This window comes from Python bivittatus, unplaced genomic scaffold (genome assembly GCF_059951505.1).
Source record: "Python bivittatus isolate LINGU-HERP-01145 unplaced genomic scaffold, Pbiv_v1 ctg000020_np1212, whole genome shotgun sequence".
Lineage (NCBI taxonomy): Eukaryota > Metazoa > Chordata > Lepidosauria > Squamata > Pythonidae > Python > Python bivittatus.
The window spans coordinates 71,412,162-71,433,026 of record NW_028277030.1 but is presented as its reverse complement, the minus strand read 5'-3'; the positions used below and the strand labels follow the sequence as shown (position 1 = coordinate 71,433,026).

Genomic DNA, 20,865 nt, shown 5'->3' with positions numbered 1-20,865 from the left:
TTCAGAGCAGAAATAGCCAATTCCATGTTCACTGTGTTCTCATTTTAAGTATGGGTAGCATTACAGATGGTTTGGGCATCTTTGAACTTCCGTGTTTACTCCTATTCATGCCATAATTATATTGGTGAAATCAAATATTGAAGTAAGGCTTGTCTTTGTCATTCACTGTTTCATTTGTGTAGCATTGTATGCTTTGGGTGGATTTTTAATTTTAGCATACAGAAACGATACTATTATCAAATAAAACACAGTAGTGTTCATGAAGCAATTTCCGGAGAAGTTGAAAATAAAGTTTTGAATAAGAACATTTAGGAGAGGAAAGGTAATATAATGAAAATGAAAATCAATACATCTGAGAAAGCTCTTCTAACCCAATCACGTAAATAATTATAATTATTAATTTGCCCATTCTGTTCATGATGTTCAGTATGCAAACCAGATTTTTTTTTAATGAGATTAAATTTGTGATTCATTTAGTGTCAAACAATGCTGCTAGCATAAATATGATACAAAATGTAGAAGGGATGAAATCACCCAGAGAGATTCCAACCCACATTAGATAGATGAAACAGGAGTGGAATGATGTAGAGAAGTGAGAAGACTGTAATGGCATGAGACAATGGGATGTCATATGGTTTTGGTGGCTGGGATAAAGGAAAGATATTCAGAAAAGGCTTTTGCTCAAGATTTGGTATTGAGGGGCAGGAATCAAGTTACCCAATGTGAGAGCCTGCTGTAAGCACTTTGGAAGGACAGAAATGGAACTAGGACATAGAGATAAAATTCACACTTCCTTCTTTTCTAAAATTCTTAAGGCGAAAAGAACAAGAGATTAATTCTGCCAGTTGCAAGTATACATTAATAGACTGGTGTTATGCAGAGTTAAATACCCTGTGATTCCTAACACTGCATAGCATTAAGCTGTTAAATAGCTTGTTTTTCTGCATTCAACAGAAGTTCAATGCCTTCCTTCAAAAGCAGATGGATGTGAAAGCCAGTATTAGGAGAGGCACTTCTGTAAGTATTTATTTTAAGTTTAGGGATCCAAAATAATGTAACCTTAGTATCAACATCTTGAATTGGGCATGATCATTCTTTTAGAAAATGGATTCGATTAAACTTGTATCTAGAATACCTGACTTCTCAGCCCTGGTTATCCTTTTCAAAATTAATATCTATCTGCATCATTGGGTTTTGTAAGGAGTAAAAACTCTAATTGTATTTTGGTATATAACATACTGTGGTTGGGAATCTGAGAATACTTTTGTTGGTGAGAACATCCATTTAAGAAGCTTCCACTTGTGGACTTTCCCACAAGTGGGGAAGGGGACTATTACGCATTCTTCCTGAAGTTTCTTTTGTCTTCCAAAAAATGTTGGTACAACAGAGTTAGCAATACTGCAGCAAACACTTAAGAAATTTAAATGGACTTAAGAAACAGGATGGCAGATTCCAATGGAATGTTAGGGAAATTTCATAACAGTAAGATGGTTTGACAATGCTCTTAATTATCTAGAGAGATGTTGAGATCTTTTTGCTGGCTGTCTTCAAGCAGAAGCTGAACAGCCATAGGAAATTGTAATTTCTGTGTTGAGTAGGAAGTTGCATTCAAAAGCCGAAACATTTTATTTCATATTTTATGAAAGTAAAAATTACATTGTAATGTGTGGCTCCACTTTAATTTAATTTTAATTTTATGCATGTTATTACATGGTGGCTTATACATTTAAATTCTTATAATGAAGTGCAGAATAATAAAATCTGTTCCTTTGTAATCCTGTAGTAAAAGCAGCTTAGTTTTTGCTTTTGATTTGATTAAGCTTCTCTTGATCCCAGCATATATACATGCCTTTTGTTAATGGAACATTTTGAGAGAAAGTGAATGCATCAGTGCTAAACAAACTAGCCTTCATCCAGAGAATGCATGTACCCATTCTAAAGGGGGAGGGGGACATTCCAACTAGGAAAGTGAAAGTCAGATGGATTGAGGTAAACCTGGTGAGCGCGTCTGGAATTATGAAACATGCTGCGAGTGCCTTGCAACGTAGCTGTAATCTTGATCTTGAATAGTTGCCATGGGAGGTATGACCATGAATTACAAAGCACTGATTTCCCCAAGTGCTGCCTGTTTTTGGTAGTACTGTTGCTTGCTTTTGGCACTACTTTTGCTTACTTTTTTTCTTTTTCTGGGCAGCTGGGCAACTTCCTATCCTAGAACTGGGCTGTAGTCATCTATCCTTTTTATTTTCAGAGAAATATTATGAGGCCCATTTTGATGCCAAAGGCATTCTTGGAAATAAAAATGATGCTGAAGGCTGGTACTTTGCTTTACTTGCACATTATTATGTATTGTATAAAGACAGGTGCAGTAGGGAGGCTGGTGGGCACCAAAGTAGGTTAATATGGACCCCCAAATTGTGCAGCAGGTCCCACAACAGTCTGATTTACAATTTTTATTTTAAGAATTGTGGTCTTCCTGTGGCGTTATGTGTTTGAGCTAGAGTAGGAAGATTCATGTTATTGATACACTGATGTCACAAACTCCTCTCCAGTTCCTAGAGCACTTTTGTAATGCTTTGTAACAGTTCCAGTTTTTTTTTTTTTTAATAAAATGAAGAGTTAATGAATGAGCATTATGGTGTTTTTTAATAGTTCATCTCGGATATGAGCAATACTGATATGATCCTGTGGTTGAGTTCACATATAACATTAAGCCAAGGTTTGCTTAACCATGATCATTAAAGTAATAATTGGCTGCGTTTACACTGAATTATATAGGTAATCCTCGACTTACAACGGCGCTGAACAAAGGGACTTATGACCGGTCCCCAAAGTTATGGCTGTTGCAGTGCCCCCACAGTCACATGATCAAAATTCGGGCGCTTGTCAGCCTGCCTGCATTTATGACTGCAGGGGCTCTTCAACTCCCCCCACCCACCTATCTCCCCCCATCTATGCCCTTTTGGCTCCCTGCACTCCATGGCCCCTGCCGCCCTAGCTGACCTTTGCCATCTTCTTGCTCCTGCTGCTGACCAAGCATGCCCAGCCTGGCCCTTCGCGAAGCAGCTGCTGGCTGCATGAGACTTTCTTTCCAAGGTCGCACATGGTGGTTTCCTCACAAGACCTGGGGAAGATCGCCTCATGTGGCCAGCAGCTGCCTTGCGAAGGGCCAGGGCAGGCACGCCTCATCAGCAGTGGGGGGAGGAAGACGGCGAAGGGGCAGCAGAGCACAGGGCAGCAGGGGCCTCGGAATGCAGGGTGGTGAGGGCGCCTGCAGCTGGGACTGGGCTGGGGTGGCTGGGGCTTCCTGGGGTGTGGCAGCTTTGCGCCATGCTGCTAAGCCAGGCTGGGGCTGGGCTTCATGTGGCGCAAAGGGGCTTCCTGGCACACCGTGGCTCTGGGGCTTTTTGCTGGGGCTGGGCTTCACATGGCACAAAGGGGCTTCCTGGCATGCTGCGGCTCTGGGGCTTTTTGCTTTTTTCAGCCTAGAGCTGCGGTGCACCAGGAAGACTCTTTTTACTGTGCGAAGCCCAGCCCCAGCCCAGCCCAGCAGCACAGCGCGAAGAAGCTTCCTGGCACACCATGGCTTTGGGGCTTTTTGCAGCCCCAGAGCCACAGTGCACCAGGAAGCTCTTTTGCGCTGCACGAAGCCCAGCCTCAGCCTGGCCCAGAAGCGCAGCACAAAGGGGTTTCCTTGCTGCCATGGCTCTGGGGCTGCAAAAAGCTTGCAGCCTCAGAGCTGTGGTGTACCAAAAAGCCTGAGTCACAGCATATTCTTTCCCTGGCCTTCCTAAGCTCATGCCACACCACAGCACCCTCTCCCCCAACTTGTGCGTGGCCTGCACTAGCCCTCCCAAGCCTCTCCCACCCCTGCAGCACCCCCATGCTCCTTACCCGGGAGTCCTGCCTCTTCCTGCTTAATGACCTGCACGTCTTGGGTTATGATGACAACTGGGACTGCCCAGGATTGCTGTCGCTGAGTGAAGCAGTCACATGACATTGCGCTTTATGACCGCATCACTCAGCAATGGAAATTCCAGTCCCAATTGTGGTTGTAAGTCGAGGACTACCTGTAAACTCATTTAGAAACAGTTGTGTTAGGCTTTACAAAGTCTATTGGCATTATAGCTGCATTTCTGGGTTGCAAAAATCTAAATGATCACCAGACGGCAATAATAGAAATGCAGAACCCTAACTCTTTGCTAACATCTAATGGAGAAACAAGCAACAACATTCAGAAATTTATCTGGATGTTTGCAACTTGCTAAGCCAAACTAAACAAATCACATTATTGGGTGAACCTGATTGTCAAGTATATTATGAGGGCAGAAGAAAATGTTGTTTATCCAGTGGGAAGAACCTACTATGACTTCTCTTTATGTTAGGATAATTAATTCTTATCTGATTCTTCTGATTCAGAGTTACAACATTGGTGATGCAATTTTTGTAAGGCAATATTGATTTCTAAGAATATGATAATCATAAATACACTGTTACACTTGGAGAATAGATGCATCTTAAAATTTTGATTTATTGCGGATGAAGCAAATACAGTAATATAAGAAGATATGTAATTACAGTAATACCTTGCTACTATTAATAGAAATCACTCAATTAATACTTGAAACAGAGATCAAGCTTTCTGTCTGAAGTCATAGATTTGGTGGTGTGGAGAATTAGTCAGGGTATTAAATATAGGAAATAAAATTGCATAGTGCTTCAGAATTACACTTCTGGATTTAGGTTCAGTCACTGTGCTTGGGTGTTGGCACTGTATTAGACACTGACAGAGCCACAAGATGGAGCTACTGGCAAACAAAATCATACTGGAACGGGAGGAGATAATGTACAGGTCTCCTCTGAGTAGAGAACAAATCCCAGTAACTATGCATCCATACAGTTTTCTTGGCAACAGTGTAGAAGTGGTTTGCTTCTGGAATATTTTTCAACTTCCTACTGTAGCCCACAACCCTGATATTTCCTTGTAGTCTTTTGTCCAAGTACTAATCTGGCCTGACTATCCTTAGTTTCCAAGCCAGACAAGATCAGCCAGGTGAACAAGAAAGCTATTCCTGTAAATCATATATACCATTCTTCTTCTTTGTGGGCTACTGAAATGGGTCTGGTTAGTTTTAGTTATACTTTCATCTTAACAATATGATCTTTTGTTTTCAACACTCTTGATCAAGATGCATAAATTCCATTGACTAGAAGGCAATGCCAAGCATGCCAAGACTGGCTAGGGTCATGCCATACTCCAAAAATGGTTGGGGCCAGGACCTGTTGGGAGGGGTTTATTTTGTGAACTTTGAGAGGTAAAATGGATATTTTAAACCCCTTCAAGGCTTAAGACGTTCTTATATTGTTCCTTAATCTCCCAGAAAACTCCCACATGTGTATATAAAAAACAAAACAAAAAACGAGAGGCTGAACATTTTGTCCCTGACGCTCTTAAGTGTTTTGGAGCAGAAAAAAGGGATGCTGGCAGGTTCATACAGCTTTTGACTTGTACTTCTGGCATCTTGGCTCTAGGACACAGGTAGACTCACCTCAGACAATCCAGAGTAGGGATTCTGCGACTTAAAATCCAACTTGTATGCAGGGCACCATGTTGAGAAAGGCTGAAATAGAATATGGAACTATGTCTGTATAATGTAGGTCATGTTGAAAAATCAAATTAATATGGGGTAATGCATAAACAATTGTTTAAAGGCTTTCCTCCTGGAAGGTTCAATGCAGAACAAAAGTCTCTTGCCTTAATGAAGTCTGGTATCTATTCTGTCTGTTTTATATGTTAATGATAATTGCTATCTTAATATTTAGTTCTAAAAAGAACATAGCAACATTGTAATAAAATAAATCAATATATAAACTGCAATATATATTTGCAGTTTTCACTAATGATAAGGAACAGAACAAATCACTACAGTTATCTAAAAAAAAAGACAAATTAATTGAATGGTACAGGACCACAGACAAAATAATGTTTGTGTCCTTCATTAATGAGAATATGTACACACATTTCTGTTGATCTGCAAGCTTGTATAGATAGACTATTTTAAACAATATTATAAAACTTAGGAACTTTTACACTGCAACTTATGTATGAAAAAGAAAATTCTGACAATGTTTCTTTAGTTTCAGTTCAGGGCCACAAACTTAAATATTGAACGGAGTAATGTGTGTGTATATCTTTGTCCTATTTTGAAAGGGATCTCCTTTATGAAAGGAAAGTCTGTAGGCTGGTTTGTGATAATTTGACAAGATCATGATAATTTTAAAAAAGTACATTCAGAGTGAAGGCATAAACCCTGAAGCAGCTCTTCAGTTGTATGCTGCTATGTTTGCCTATTTCTTCCTCCAATTAATACCCTTAAATATGTATGTTCGTACTGCAGGATTTAGGATGCCTCAATATTGCATGTAGTTCCCATTATTTCAGTCCTACCCACTACCAAAAAGGAGTGGGAAGATCTGGGGAGGTGGGATTAAGGTCAGTGCCAGAATGAATAGCCATCAGAGATAGTCTCCCAAGGAGTTTTACTCATCCCTCTTTCTTTTTGTCTCTTTTTAAATTCCTTGTCTCTTATTAACCGGCTACATAACATTTGTCTCTTTTTTAAAAAATTCCTTTATGAACTCCTGGTTTGGTCCCCCACATACAAGGCTTCTGTAGGATTTGTTCTTCATTTATTGCCTTTAATATTTAGATAGGAAAAAAATAACCAAAATAGCCAAATACAAACATTAAAAGAAAATTTGAAAACCTAAACAAAACTGAACTCCTGTCAAGAAAGAAAGTCACAGAATGCATGTCATCATCCCCAGACAGCATGACCATTAACCATGCTGCTAATGAAAAACTTAGGTGACTTACTGAATGTTATGTAGCAGGTTAATAAGAGACAAGGAATTAAAGAATAACACTGAATCCAGGCCTTAATTCCCCAGTGGTGCATTCTGTCTTCAAGAAGCCATCCGTCTGCATCAAAGCCAGTGAACCGTGATCATGCATCTCAATCCTTCCTTTATATAAAGAGGATTTAGAGAAGGGAAAGCCTCACAGGTCAGCACTAATATCTTGATCACAGCAAGAATTTGCAATCGAACAATTCTATTCCTCTGGCCATGGACAGATTGTGAAAGAAACATATACTGTACATTGTTTCTGAGTCTACAAGATATATAGAGAGATAGCAACAGAGATAGATAGAGTGTGTGTGTGTGTGTGTGAAAAAGCTGAAGGCAAAGCTTTTCCAGAGGGCTTTGGGGGCCTGAGGCCATATATTATGTGTGGGTTTTATTTGCTTTATCTCTGTGTTTCTATATTTTATTGTATTTTCTTACTTTGCGAGCTGCCGAGAATTTTGTGACTATGGTGGGATACAAATTTGATTAATAATTAAAATAAATAATCCAGGTGTGAGTAATCCGTAGCCTTCTAGAAGTTGCTGAACTTCAATTCCCAGCAGCCAATGGTAGGAGAACACTGAAGGCTATAATACAGCAAAATTCTCTGATTTAATTTGCATCTGCATAAAAGAATTTGGAAGGTTTTGGGGACAGGAGAAAAACAGGGAGGGGGGAAATTAGACTTTCTATGTAGAAGCATAGGAGGAATGTTTTCCCCAAGAAGGCATGGCCTTTCATAAAGGGTTCGGCACCATCTACTTTCTCTCCCGCAATACACCTCATTTCACAGTTCTTTATATGAACACTCTTCTCTTCCTATGAACAGTATTAAGATGTGCGGCCATTTCTTCCTAACCTTTGACTCAAAGCATGTCTACATATTTTGAAACCACACCCACCCACTCTCTCTCTATTTATCATATTCATATATATATATATATATATATATATATATATATATATAGTGCTTTATGTCCAAATTTGAAACTGGAGCCAGATGAGAATTCTTTCCAGAATTCCTAGAAGTTTGGAACTTAAACAAAAATGGACATACAGCAGAGCTAGCTTTGTTGTTTGTGGATTTGCTACTTCTATTTTTGAGATTTAAGCCATGTGGATTCTATGAATATTTCCTGATCTAGCCTAATCCCTTTGGATTTTGTCATCCCATCTGTTGTATTTTTTTTATTATTGCATGCTTGCTGTAATGATGGGACTGTTGGTAAAGGAAGGGAGAGTGGATTTGTAATTTCCAGGTACGCCAAGAGGGAATGTTTGCTATGGAGACTAGGGCCTGCTTTCTGGTGGTGTCATCAGTTACAAATCTATTTACCTCCACCTCTTTTTCTGCATAACTTGCATTGGGATCTCTTTCACAGTCATTCTAATTGTCACATGGCTCAAGCAGCATCCTGCACCGAGCCAGAAACAAGTTAATATATGTCATTTATAGGTGATATATGTTAAGTATGGATTATTCAAAATGTTGTTACATCTTTCTTACCCAGTTTGAACGCACACACATAACTTAAAATGACCAACCATCTCCTCAAAAAAAGTCTTGTACAAGAGGTTCAAGAATTTTGAAATATGAATTTAAGAAACATAAAAATATTTTATCAACTGAGTCTGATTTAAAATATCATTGTCACACTTTTTTTTTCTTTTTCACTTTTCACTTGCTATTATTTTGAAATTCTGCCATGTACCTTTTTAAAGATTTGTTTCAATTGCATAGACTGTAAAATAGAAATGTTTCTGATGTGCTGAGAAACATCTTGCTTGTCTGGTGATAAAATTATTGCAAATGCCTTAGCTCTGGATATGGAACAAAGTTGTTTTGTTAGGTTGCCACAATGGAGAAGATAAGCCAGCCAGTCTGCTGTATGTACCTCTAACTGTCAATTCACTCAGTCCAAAGCAAATAAGAGACAATTCCCTTTGCTTAGCAAGAAGTGACTGCATTTTCTTGTATTAAAAGTACAAATCAGAATGTGGCAGTCATCTATAAGTTCCTTCCCTAGAGATAGCTCAAACATGTTTTCTTTTTGCAGGTTTTTTTTTTAAATCTTGGAAGTTCCATATTAATCAAAAGCTGTAAGGGTTAATGCTATTTAATGGGGGTTCTGACTTCCTTTCACTTTTGACTAATCACAGTCTTTTCAAAAAGCACCAAGTGCTATTGGATATCTTTCATATCTGTAGTGCATGCTAATTGCTTCCATCTCATAATAAGTTTGGGTTCACATGTCATGCTACATATTGTTTAGTTTGAGTAAATATGAACTCAACCATTATGATGTATAAACCTTTATTTTTAATATGTTTAGTATGTTGTTGGATCAATCCAACAGTGTTTTCATCATGCTGTGGTTAAGCAAACCATAGGTCAGTGCTGCATGTGAACACAGCTTAAGACAATAGGAAGCTTTTGCAGGGCGTAGTTATCCATATATACTTATTTAATGAACTAGGTAACACATATCCCAAATAGGTACCTAAAGTGACCACAGTGGAAAAGGGCAGAAGAGTAATTGGGTAGGAAGGGGATGAGATGACTTCTACATCATGCAGAGAGAGGAAAAAGTGGTTTGGAGGAGGAATGAACACAGTTACTGCACTATTAGTGTCTCCTTAAAGAAGCCACTCCTTTTTCTGGGCTTGGTGTAGTAGCTGCATAGTCCCAGGAAAATACACATTTGACTTAATGTAGAGGTGGTGATTGGGTGTGACAACCCTGTTGCACCCTGTCAGCATCTCCTTAACTCAAATGTGGGCAAGTGTAGGCTTCCTTTCTGTTTCAGATCCAAATGACTGCATATCCCTACCACACCCCATTAGTGAGATGATTGTTTAAAGAAAGGACATCCACATATCTCCCTTGGTCACCTTGTAACTAGATGCCACACCACCACATTCCATCCATGAGAAATTATCTGAAATTCTCTTCTCCACTGAAAGAATTTTTAAAGCAAATTCTCTTTCATCAGATTGAATGAAAACTGGCAGAAAAAAACAAGGTAATTTTAGTCATTTTTTAATACTTGGCATATCACCCAATTTTTTTAATTAAAAAAATCTATTCTTATTCTTACAGTTTATAATCATAAATAACTTGACTGGCTGTCAATTCATTTCAAGCCCAAGTTTTTTATTTTTTGGTTTTTTTAACATAAAAAAGCTGTTTTGTGGAGCCCACCCTTCCGTAAAGGACACTGGATGAGAACCAGAGCCTCAGCTGATCACACCTCCCTTATGGAACTCTTAGTCTTTTCTATTCAAGCAATTATCTGAATGATCTTTCTCCCATTTTTTTAAAAAAATATTTTGCCAATAAAACTACATCCTATGAAATCACAAGGAGTCACGCTCAATCCAAATACTTTTTTCTGCTTAGTTTTTTAAATTAGATTATTATTTTACAGTAAAGTTTTATTATATTTTTAAAATATTTTCATTTGGAATCAATAATGAAAATGCAAAGTAAAAAAACTTTTAAGCAAACAAAATCCAAACTTCAAATGCAAGTTTATTTAATAAGTAAAAAAAATACTTTTAAAAGGTTAAGGATATTATTATAAACTGCAGAGGGTGTTTTTATATCACAGCTCACCTTCCAGAAGACATCAGTGGCACTTTTTCCTACCTACATTAATTGCTGCTGTTGTCAGGATCAACCTTTGTGCTGTATTGGTTAATATTTCCCAGTATAAAGTGCCCATGTTTCATGCAAGGGGTGAATTCTCCGCTTTGTAATTCTCTTCCTTTTAACAAGGAGACACCCAAATATCACTGTGCAATTTCTGCCTTTTACTTAATGCATCTATCTTCTGTGAAGAAGGTATGTTTGAACTGCATAAGGTGAGCTGTCTGTGACTCTGTGAACTTCAGAAGAAAAGGAAAAAGCCTTGGGTGTTTTTGCTTTGGTACTGTTGATTGGGGACTGATTGGAGGGAGAAGCTGGAATAAAATTCACCTACCTCCTTGGAGGCTTGCTGGCTTCCCTTTCTTTGAACTTCTCAGCCGGTGCGGTGCGGCAAGAGCTCCAGCCGTCCTCCGCCCGTCTCTGAGGGTAGCCCAGCCTGCTAGGTGGTTTCAGCTGTTCAGGCCAGCTTGCCTTTGCCTTGGCAGCCAGAACACAGAGAGGACATTCCGGCAGCCTGCTTTCCCGCAGCTGAGGAGACGACATTCATGGACCTCCTTTTGATTTGGATATGTCACTGTTGTCAGGGCAACTGTTAACGGTGGCGTATCATATTTTCTTCTCTTGGGCTGTGTGCTGAATATTTCAGTAAGCAGAGGCTGGAAAGAAGATACTAGGAGGGAAAAGGTGCTGCATCAAGAAGGAAAGAAGACATGGGATCTGACTGAACAAGTTAAGGCTCTGAAAGGAGGACGACGAGGACAACAAGGAGGAGGAGGAGGAGGAGGTATTCAAGCGGATGGGCCCTTAATTAAGCCTTTTTTTTTTTTTTGCCAAAGTAAAAGAGATTGTAGGCTCTCATCTGCCAAGTGCATGTTGGTGTCTCTCAGCTGTTTGCATTCTGCCCAGCCCTCACAGGATCTGTTACAAATGAATAAACTGCTTTGCAGCTAGCTGGAATTGACATATTGTAGGAAAAAAGAGACTGGCAATAATGCCAGGTTCAGCAGCTGCTCTCCGGCAAGAGCGGCTAAAGAAGCCAGGCGTGAGGCCAAATACACCTGTTCTGTTTACCATTAATGAGGAGGACGAGCATCAAAAGAACAACCATTCCAAGAGATTAAAAGGTATGCATTGCTTAGCCAGGCAAGTTTGGGTAATCTATAGACTATATCCAGCATTGCAGGGAGTATTTTGCTATTCTCAGTGCTTTTTTCCCCCATAACTCTTTCTTTCTCTTTCTCACTCTCTTTTTTTTGTATGGGTAATATATTAAAGGTAGGCCTCTGGCTTGTTAATTGTTGCAAGTTGCTTCTTGTCTTGATATTTATCACAATAATAAGCAATCTTTTAGTCATGCAGTTAGTTAAAAGGAACACTGTTAAATGAAATATGAATTTGTTTCTGTATAAGAATAAGTACTTGTTTTATTCTTTTGGCATATACTAGTAAAATGAAGTCATTAAGATGGAGAAACTGGCCTTTGAGGAAACTGAAACTGAAATTTGCTGCCAGTGGTTATGCAGATTGTATTCTATGCATTACTACATAAACAAATATTTAAAATTTATATTTTAAAAAGTTTAAAAATTCACCACAAAGACCCATACACTGACTTTAGCAAAAATCCTGTGCTTCGGGGTTACATTATGTCAGGATTCTTGACAAAATCTTGTTTCTATGACAGTCCTGGTCTCAGTTTATCCATGACATTGAAAGTTTAGATTACTACAAATTTAGATTACTAAAAGTTTAGATTACTTTGCCATCAGTTTTTCACATTTGTGAAAATGTGAATTGTGAATTTGAACACTTGTTGACTTGCATAATTTCTCTTTTCTTTTGCATCCTTGGCTGTGATAAATGAGCACAGGTTCTAGAAAACATGGGATGGGTGTGGAAAACAGCTATCAGTTTGGGGTAGTATTTGTGAAAGAGGAAAAGCATCATAAACTTCAGTGGTTTTGTTGACTTAGTAATAGTTTATTTTTCCTCTTCATTCAACTAGACAACTAATAAGAGTGTTTGACTGGTTAATATTTACTGATTTAGATAAAAGTCCATGTTTGTTTGAAAGTGATAGTTTCTTTCATGTACTGCTCTGAATCACTAACTTCCATGAACTTAGCTTCTTTAAAACATCTGTGTTAAAATATTTAAAAATTTGTTGGAAAAAGGAGTGAAAATCCTGAGGATTCTAAAGTAACCCTTATTTAAGGCAGCTCCCTTCCTTATCTCTTGCTGTCTCACTCACATCCAAAATATGTTTGGGAAGCAACCAACAGCTTCTATATTTGAGCCTGTTTCCTAACTATATTAGAACTCTAAGATGTCATAAATCTGGTCTGTGCAGGTACTGTGGGAAATGTAGAGCCAGTGGGCTACTTAGCAACAGAGTCTTTGTGATCTTGTTTGGATTAGCACTTTCTAATTTCTAGGATACAGGTTCCCGCCTGGACAAATTCCATTTGAGTCCATTAGGCACTCAAAGTTTATTCTGCAAGATGTTCTGGAAAGGATGGATTGATTGGGTGCCACTGGATTGTTGCTGATTTTCCCAGACAGCAGATGAGGGCACAAGAATGTTGGAGGATAGAACATATAATTCCTCTTGTGTGCTGGGAAAAAAAGGCTTATCAAGTTTCATTTGAATGTCCAGTGTGCTTTGCAAACTCATTTTTGTTGCTGCAGTAGCTTTGGGTTCTGCATATTTTTACTGTAGTTGCATAAAAGTGTGCTGGATCATTTTAGGTCAAAACTATCCTTAAAATTCATTCTGCACTGAAGTTTCAGATCACTGTGCTTGCCATTCTTTGATACACCACTTCTGATACCTATTTTAAATGCCCAGTAATCCCATCAGTTATCAGGAGGAGAATCTGATAAGTCCCTCCCTTATATAAGCCAACCTTAGGGTTGATGGTAGTATTTCCTACCCACCCCCAAAGTTGCTTATATTATTTCTGAAGTCGTAAGTAGCATACACACAGTGTATCCTTGGCAACAATTTGAATAAGCTAGTCACAAGTTTGTTTTGGCTAGGAGTCTTTTATATGATGAAAGTTGAAGCAAAAAATTAAAAATGCTTACTTTGTTAATTTGTCTCTGGAAGCAGCTTGTATTTTAGAAATCTATGGTTCCATAGTATGTAAGGAATATTCATTTATTTTGGATGCCATTACGTATGATCACAAATATTGGCATTTTTGTCCTCTCAACACTACTCTGAATTAAGAGCTACTAAACAAACAAACAAACAAACAAAAACCACAGCTTTTTGATCCTGAAAACAGTAAATAAAATGCAGGATGACTCCCACATGGGACAGAGTCTCTTCATTTCTATGTTGCTCTCTGCCTCTGGATGGCCAGAAAAATGTTTAACCAACCAAATACATATCGTTATGTATTTGTTTTCCAGACATGTTTCAAGGATCCTTCTGTAAATCTCAACATGCCAAAGTTATATCCATGTACCTATCTATACCCAAAACAACTTAGTAACAAGCTTGTGCTAGGCCTTTGTCATTTTTAAGCATCTGAATTTCTTGTTGTTTTGAAATGGATTGTAAACAAATAAATTGACACCTAGATCCCTTAAACATGAATGAGACTGGACAAGTTCAGTATGGAAACCATAATATTGATTTTAGTTTTGTTTTCTCTTTGAGATTTTTAACACAAATGTCTCTTTATTCTTAGTTTGGTGCATGGCAGGGATGTCTGTGATGACTACAGAGATGTTAGCATAAGATGTTTGCATGGCAATGAAGATGTTTCCAACCACAAGCTTCATTCTGTTCTTCTGGAAAGATGAGAGAGATTTCTTTTAATAATAGTTGTGTATTTTGCAGTTTTCATTGTTCTGAAAATGTGGAGGGGAAGATGTGTGATTGTCTCTCATCTTCTGAAGCTTGATAGCTGTTTTTACTGTACTGTTCATCAGATTTTGCATAAGTGCACCCTGGAGGATTGGATTCAGAGATTAGAAGGGCAGTCTTAGCCATGTTCATTCAATAGAACTTACTCCCAAATTCATGCATAAAGAGATGTAAACTAAAGAGCTTTATTCATGAAAAATAATTGAGCGAACCTTCTGGATATTGAGAAAGAATATAGGGCATGTAGAACAGAATATAGGGCACGTTGTGAATAGATATAGAGTAAGCAACAGAATGTTTGCCCCTTAAAATTGAAATGACCAGTTAGCTGGGATTATGGAAGTTGGAAGTCCAGTGCATCTAGAGGGCACCAAGGGGGAAAGGCCTGCTTTAATATTTTTCACTTGACTATCTTTGTTGTAATTCAAATATGGATTGTGATTATTGTCGGAATAGACATTGATGACATTGTTGGAAAAGTGCCCAACTGCACTGGCACCTTTTTTTAACCTCTGAAGGAGTATAGATGTCTCTTTTCATAATCAGTTCTTATTCTGCCCTGACACACCCATACAGACAGCATTAACTCAATTACTCATAAAGCTCTTACTGTACCTTTCTATTCTTTAAAAGCTCTCCCTCCTTTCACAACATGGCAAAACTTGTCTTTCCAGTATGGTGTTAGTGAATTGAAAGCTGCTGCCAAAGCTGATCCTACCAGAAACCACAGGGCCATTCCTAATAGCCATTTGATGACACAAGTATTCCAAATGCCACAGCCCACAAAAGCAGTGAGTGAGAAATGGTTGCTGTTTTCACATTTCCCTCATAACTGATAATGACTAAATAAATGACTGTACCTTGTGGATGCTCATTAATATGAAGGATGTCTTTTCTCTGAACCTCATTACACTGACAAAGCCTTTGAATAACCAAGTGTGTACCTCTGGCACATAGTCTGCAGCTTGGCCTTTCTGGCTGCTGTAAGCCAGAGGAATGCTTGGATACGCATTCTCTTCTTAGAAGTGGTTTCATCCTAGAATTTTTCAAAGGGCAGTCTAGGATTAATTAGAGCAGTGTTTCTCAACCTTGGTAACTTGAAGATGTGTGGACTTCAACTCCCAGAATTCCCCAGCAAGCCATGCTGAACAAGCCAAGTCCACACAACTTCAAGCTGACAAGGTTAAGAAACACTGAACTAGACTGACAAGAGAGAAAGCAGATGCCAGTACATCTAAAAGAAAAGCAATAGCATGTAAAATCATACAAGGTGGATATGTGCATGGGGAATCACAATTAAATCAATGCATACACACTTTGAATCATAGTTCTAAAATGAACTTTTTAGAATGGTGAAGACAGATACTATGTTTTAAGGAAGCTAAAAATAGTTTGACAGCTCTGTCACTACCCTTTAAACACAGATGTATCTCTTTAAGACTGAGCTCAGAAAAAAATTGGCTTGAACTCAGAATAAGCCTATACAGGCAGTCCTCGACTTATGACCACACTTGGGACCAGAACTTCCATCGCTAAGTGATGCAGTTGTTAAGTGAGTCACGCCTGATTTTACAACCTTTTATGCCACAGTCGTTAAGTGAATAACCATGTCGTTAAGCAAATCATGTGGTTAAGCAAATCCAGCTTCCCCCAATTGACTTTGCTTGTCAGAAGCCCCATGGGAAGGTCGCAAATGGCGATCATGTGACCCTGGGATCCTGCAACCATTGTAAATACATGCCAGTTGCCAAGTGCCTGAATTTTGATCATGTGACCACAGGGATGCTGCGGCGGTCGTAAGTCACTTTTTTCAGCAACATTGTAACTTTGAACAGTTGTTAAATGAATTAAGTCGAGGACTATCTGTATAGCCGCCCTACACCCTCCAAATACTGTACACGCAAAAGTATACACATACACACCCACCCACACTGTTTTTGCAATTGGATTAAAATGTATGCGGATTAATTAATGGTAAAATGAAGGATTAATAAAATACATAGAGGACAGACATGCATGTGTTGTTTGAAGAAAAACAAAAACCAAGACAGCCTGCCTGGGGGTAAGGTAGGGCAGGATTAGTGCTGGTGCATATCCTTGGCAAGGGCAACAACCTGCTGATGAGGCAAATATTTCCAGTGGATTGAACTATATTCTAGTAACTCAAAGGTAGTCAAATATTATTTCTTGCAGTGGGGTAATTGCAGCAGATCACCTGATCACCATATCTCTTTCAAGATCGAGCTGATGCATTAGTTGCTGAAGTGTCTTCCAACTCCAGAAGTCTATGGCAGAGCAAAAATTCAGCTTGTGATGGTAGTGTATGTTGTTTGTCAATCTCGGTTTAAAATGTAGCAGCACACAAAAGCGCTTATCCCTTTTAATGCTACAAAACTATACAAATCAAGTTCCGTTGAATGTAATGGAACTTTTCCTTGTGTACGATTGAATTTAAAACATACCTTTAAGCAAGTGTAGGTCCGTTGTTTTTAAAAAAACAGCATGAGGAAAATTTACAATATCTAGATAAGCAGGTGTATTTTATCATTGCATTACGCTAATATGAAGCTACATTAGAAATGCGAAGCAAATTTGAGTAATTGGGAAATGGCATTAAGGCAGATAGGGTTGTTACTGTACAAAATAAGGATCATAGCAAGGGCTGGTACATTCAGTCCATGATGGAACACGTTACGCAGTTGTAGCTCATGGAAGGATTGAGTCTTTGGTTCAGCCTTCATTCTTGCACTTGATCTATGTCCCTATTGCTCAGTTTCCCTTTCCTTTTGTTTGGAAACGTAAAGGTTTGCAAGCGTGCTGATGCTTTCGTTCTGTCCATCTTGCTGGAGGCGTAATTCACGAGCCAGCAGACATGCCAATTGGAGGTAGCTGACACCACCTGAAAGTAAAATAAAACAGCAAAGGCCTCATGCAGAATGAGGACGCAGAGCCATTTGGGTAGTTTTCCATACTTCATCTTTTGAGATCATGAGGACTGGGAGCTACCAGCAAGACTTTCTGAAAAACATTGTTCCATTTTGGTGCGCAAATCTGCACCTGTCATTAAAACATAAAACAGGGAGTCTGTGTATATTTGCAACATTACTTTCTTTTGTGTTGGCAGAAGGAGTTGTGTATGGGACCAAATTCAATGCGAATAGCTCATGAACTTTGCACAACAGATCCTGAGCTGTGCAAAGGAGGAGGCTGCAGCAGGAGCAAGTTAGCATTTGATTTCATTATTTCTCTCACTGCTGTCACTGCTTCAGCACTGAATGATGGACCTTGAATTTGGTTGTTTGTTTCCAAACTTCTCTTCGATTTAAGACATCTCAAGGACAAGGTAACTGTATTGAAAGACTATGTTAACGGCACAGTATAATTCAAAACTTTTTATCTCAGTGACAGCCCCAGTGACTTGAGGCAGTATCTGACTAAGAACACTGCTTTATCAAGTAGCTAAACTGCATTAAGAAAAAGGTACACACTTGTGGTTCAAATCTGGGATTAAACGAAGTTAGATAACTAAACAATTGGTGCTGCACCCAAGAATTGGAATGATTTTTCAAGGCTTTATCAAAATATTAGTTCACATAGTACTCTTTTTCAAAATGCAGATAGGCTAGTCAATATTGAGGGAAGAGATCGTACGCTATGAATATCTACCTATGTGCAGAAGTGACTGCAGCATTTAGAAATAATATTACGATCTGTAGATGTATGTCATATTTTCATACATCGGTTACACAAGTGTGGCTAAGGGTAAATAAAATGTAGCCTTGGAAAGCTGTCCGAAACAGTGTTTAGAGCAGAAAGGAAGCTTAGGCCAGAAAGGAAGTTTCCAACACAAAGCAATACTGTACCCCAAGACAGGGTTGCGAGATCATCTACAAAATCAGTCCATTTTACAGATATAACAAATGAGCAATGCAAATCATACTCCATGGAAAAGTGAGCCTTAATAAAGATGAGCAGCTTTAACGTGCTTAGTGATTAGGGGGTGAGAGAACCATTGTGGTGTAGTGGTTGAGGCAAATGGCTAGAAACTGGGAGACCGTGAGTTCTAGTCCTTCCTTAAATGTGAAGCTAGATGGGTGATCTTGGGCCAGTCACTCTCTCTCAGCCCTAGGAAGGAGGCAATGGCAAACCACTTCTAAAATCTTGCTGAGAAAATGCAGGGACTGGTCCAGGCAGTTGCCAAGAGTCAAGACTGACTCAAAGTCCCCCACCTCCAAATTAAGGGCTGAGTAGGAATAGCTTCACACATTTAAAAACTTTTCTAACCAGCAGCTAAGCAACAAAAACTCACTTCATGTATGGATGGGCATTTACTTATTTCTTGTTTGTCTTCCTGTGCTTTGCCTTTTAAAGAACCTTTTAAAAATTTCTCCCTGGGGAGGCAGCTAAGTGACGTCCTCTCTCATACTGCACCATATTGTTCATTGAATAAGAAAAAGGGGACTTGGGGCAGTCTTTGCCTAGTGTTTGTTTTGTTCCACAAATGACCAGCTATTTTCCTAATTGACTCTAAAACCAAATATCATGTGTTTGATGCAGCATGGGCATGGTTAGTATGGATGTTCTACCTAACCACTTTGTCTGGATTAGGAAAGGAAAAAAAAGGGGGGGGATATACAGTATACCCACAATACATATATGGTAAATGAAAGGTGATAGGAGGGTTGCACTGAATTCCTCAGTAGAAACCTTGACAGCTCACTGGGTGACTTGCTGGGATCTCATCTAAGGATGACAGAGCTCTGCAAAAGTCTTATCCTGAATTCAGCAGGAGCTACTTATTCAAAATCAATAGGGTCATTGGCATGATTCAACATGTACTATTTCTTGAGGGTTGCTTCTTATTGGAAGATTGCTCACCTCACGGTGCTCTTTTCTGCTTAATAACTTCAGCATTTCAGTGTAATAGAAAAGTTTGGGTCAAAAGGTTGTTTCAGTATCAATTGGATAGGGTAAATTCTCCAGCAAGCAAAATAGTACTAATACATGAACAGAGATTATTGAAACAAAAGGCATGATGGAAGTGCATTCTGTGACTTATCTAAAATAAGGTGGCTGGACATTGACTGGAGTCAGTGTAATGTTGCAATCTCTAGCTTTCCATTAGCATTTAGGATATCACACACACACACAACCCTAACACTAACTTGCCCCACTGACTGAGAAGAATCTGAATTGCATACTGTTCCTAATACGGATCTACAGTTGTTTGGAGTCTGGAACATTAGATGCGGCCAACACTTATGCTGTCTAAGAATTCTGGGAACCACAGTCCCAAAACTTGGAGGACACCAATTTAGGTAAGATTATTGTAGAAAATTAGGATGATGTACAAAGCCCTTCCTTTTTCCCAGGGAGTTCTGAGTTTTGTGATTGGGGTGAGGGATCTTTATGCTCCCTTTCCATACTTCAATGCCTAAGGCTTCTTGGGGGTAAGTCATGTTAGACTGGCATGTCTCCAATGTAAGTTTGTAGTGCAGAGGTAAAGTGTATGCTAAGTTGAATGGCTCCAGTATTGCTCCCATTTATGAGAAGGCCTACGTGAAGTACTGTTAGAATTGAAAATTCCACTCCTTAGGAATCAACACCAAATTTTTAGGCATCTAACATATGTCTTATCCTAAACCTGAACCACCACCAATCTGTATTTTTTTTTCAATGCAGCTTAGCTGCTTGGAAACATTTAAACTGATGTTCCTGCTTTAATTGAAAACAGATAAAATCCAGCAGCTAGAATTTCTTTGGATGCAGGAAAAGCTTTTCATATGGTTTCCTGGCAGTTTTTAAAGCAGGCTATGATTTATTAGAGGTTTCCTAACAGTTTTATACAGTATTTTCAGTTGATAGGATTTCTTCAACTCCTGGCTCATGGGCAATTATTAATGCATTCTGCTTGATTCAGTTTATGTCAGGACAATACCAAGAATGCCCTCTTTCTTCTTTTTGTTTTAAATCAGCTTTAAAGTCACTTGCCTGCATAATTAGAAAGTCTGGAAATATCAATTGAATTGTAATAGAGGGGGAACAAATCACAACATTTTATTATATGCTGATATATTATGTTTTATAAATAGGCTGGAAAAATCTATTTATAATGCTTTTTCATTACTACATAACTTTGGGGTCCTGTCTGATTATACTATAAAGTGAAATAAATTAGACTTGATACACTGGGTCACAGTAACAATCTAGAAAAGAGCAAGGACTTGGGTTTTAGGTTATGTTTTTGACTTCTTTATCTTGACATGAACATTTCCAGGAGCCCTTCTCAAGTGGTAAATTTTAATTTATCCCATCTTTATGCTGATGAAAGATCTAGATAGGTGGTCTAGAAATCCTTTGCATTCATGGGGTAAGATAAATGTGATTAAGATTAATATAACTCCAAAGTTATAGTTTGAAAGATCTTCCC

At 38.7% G+C, this 20,865-nt stretch overlaps 1 protein-coding gene across 4 annotated transcripts in view; it reads left to right on the top strand.

Annotated features, from left to right (window-relative positions):
* MAP7 (microtubule associated protein 7) overlaps nt 1-20,865 on the top strand; it is a 99,148-nt gene that overhangs the window by 2,553 nt on the left and 75,730 nt on the right. For 2 of the 4 annotated variants that reach the window (XM_025168217.2, XM_088141265.1), the window contains exon 1: nt 10,684-11,682. The exons of 1 other annotated variant lie outside the window; for it this stretch is intronic. In XM_025168217.2, the coding sequence (XP_025023985.1) occupies nt 11,550-11,682 (133 nt within the window). In that variant the 5' untranslated portion in view covers nt 10,684-11,549. Of the gene's footprint in view, nt 1-10,683; nt 11,683-20,865 lie in introns of those variants that run through there. One more of the 4 variants, XM_025168227.2, reaches the window with a different exon arrangement.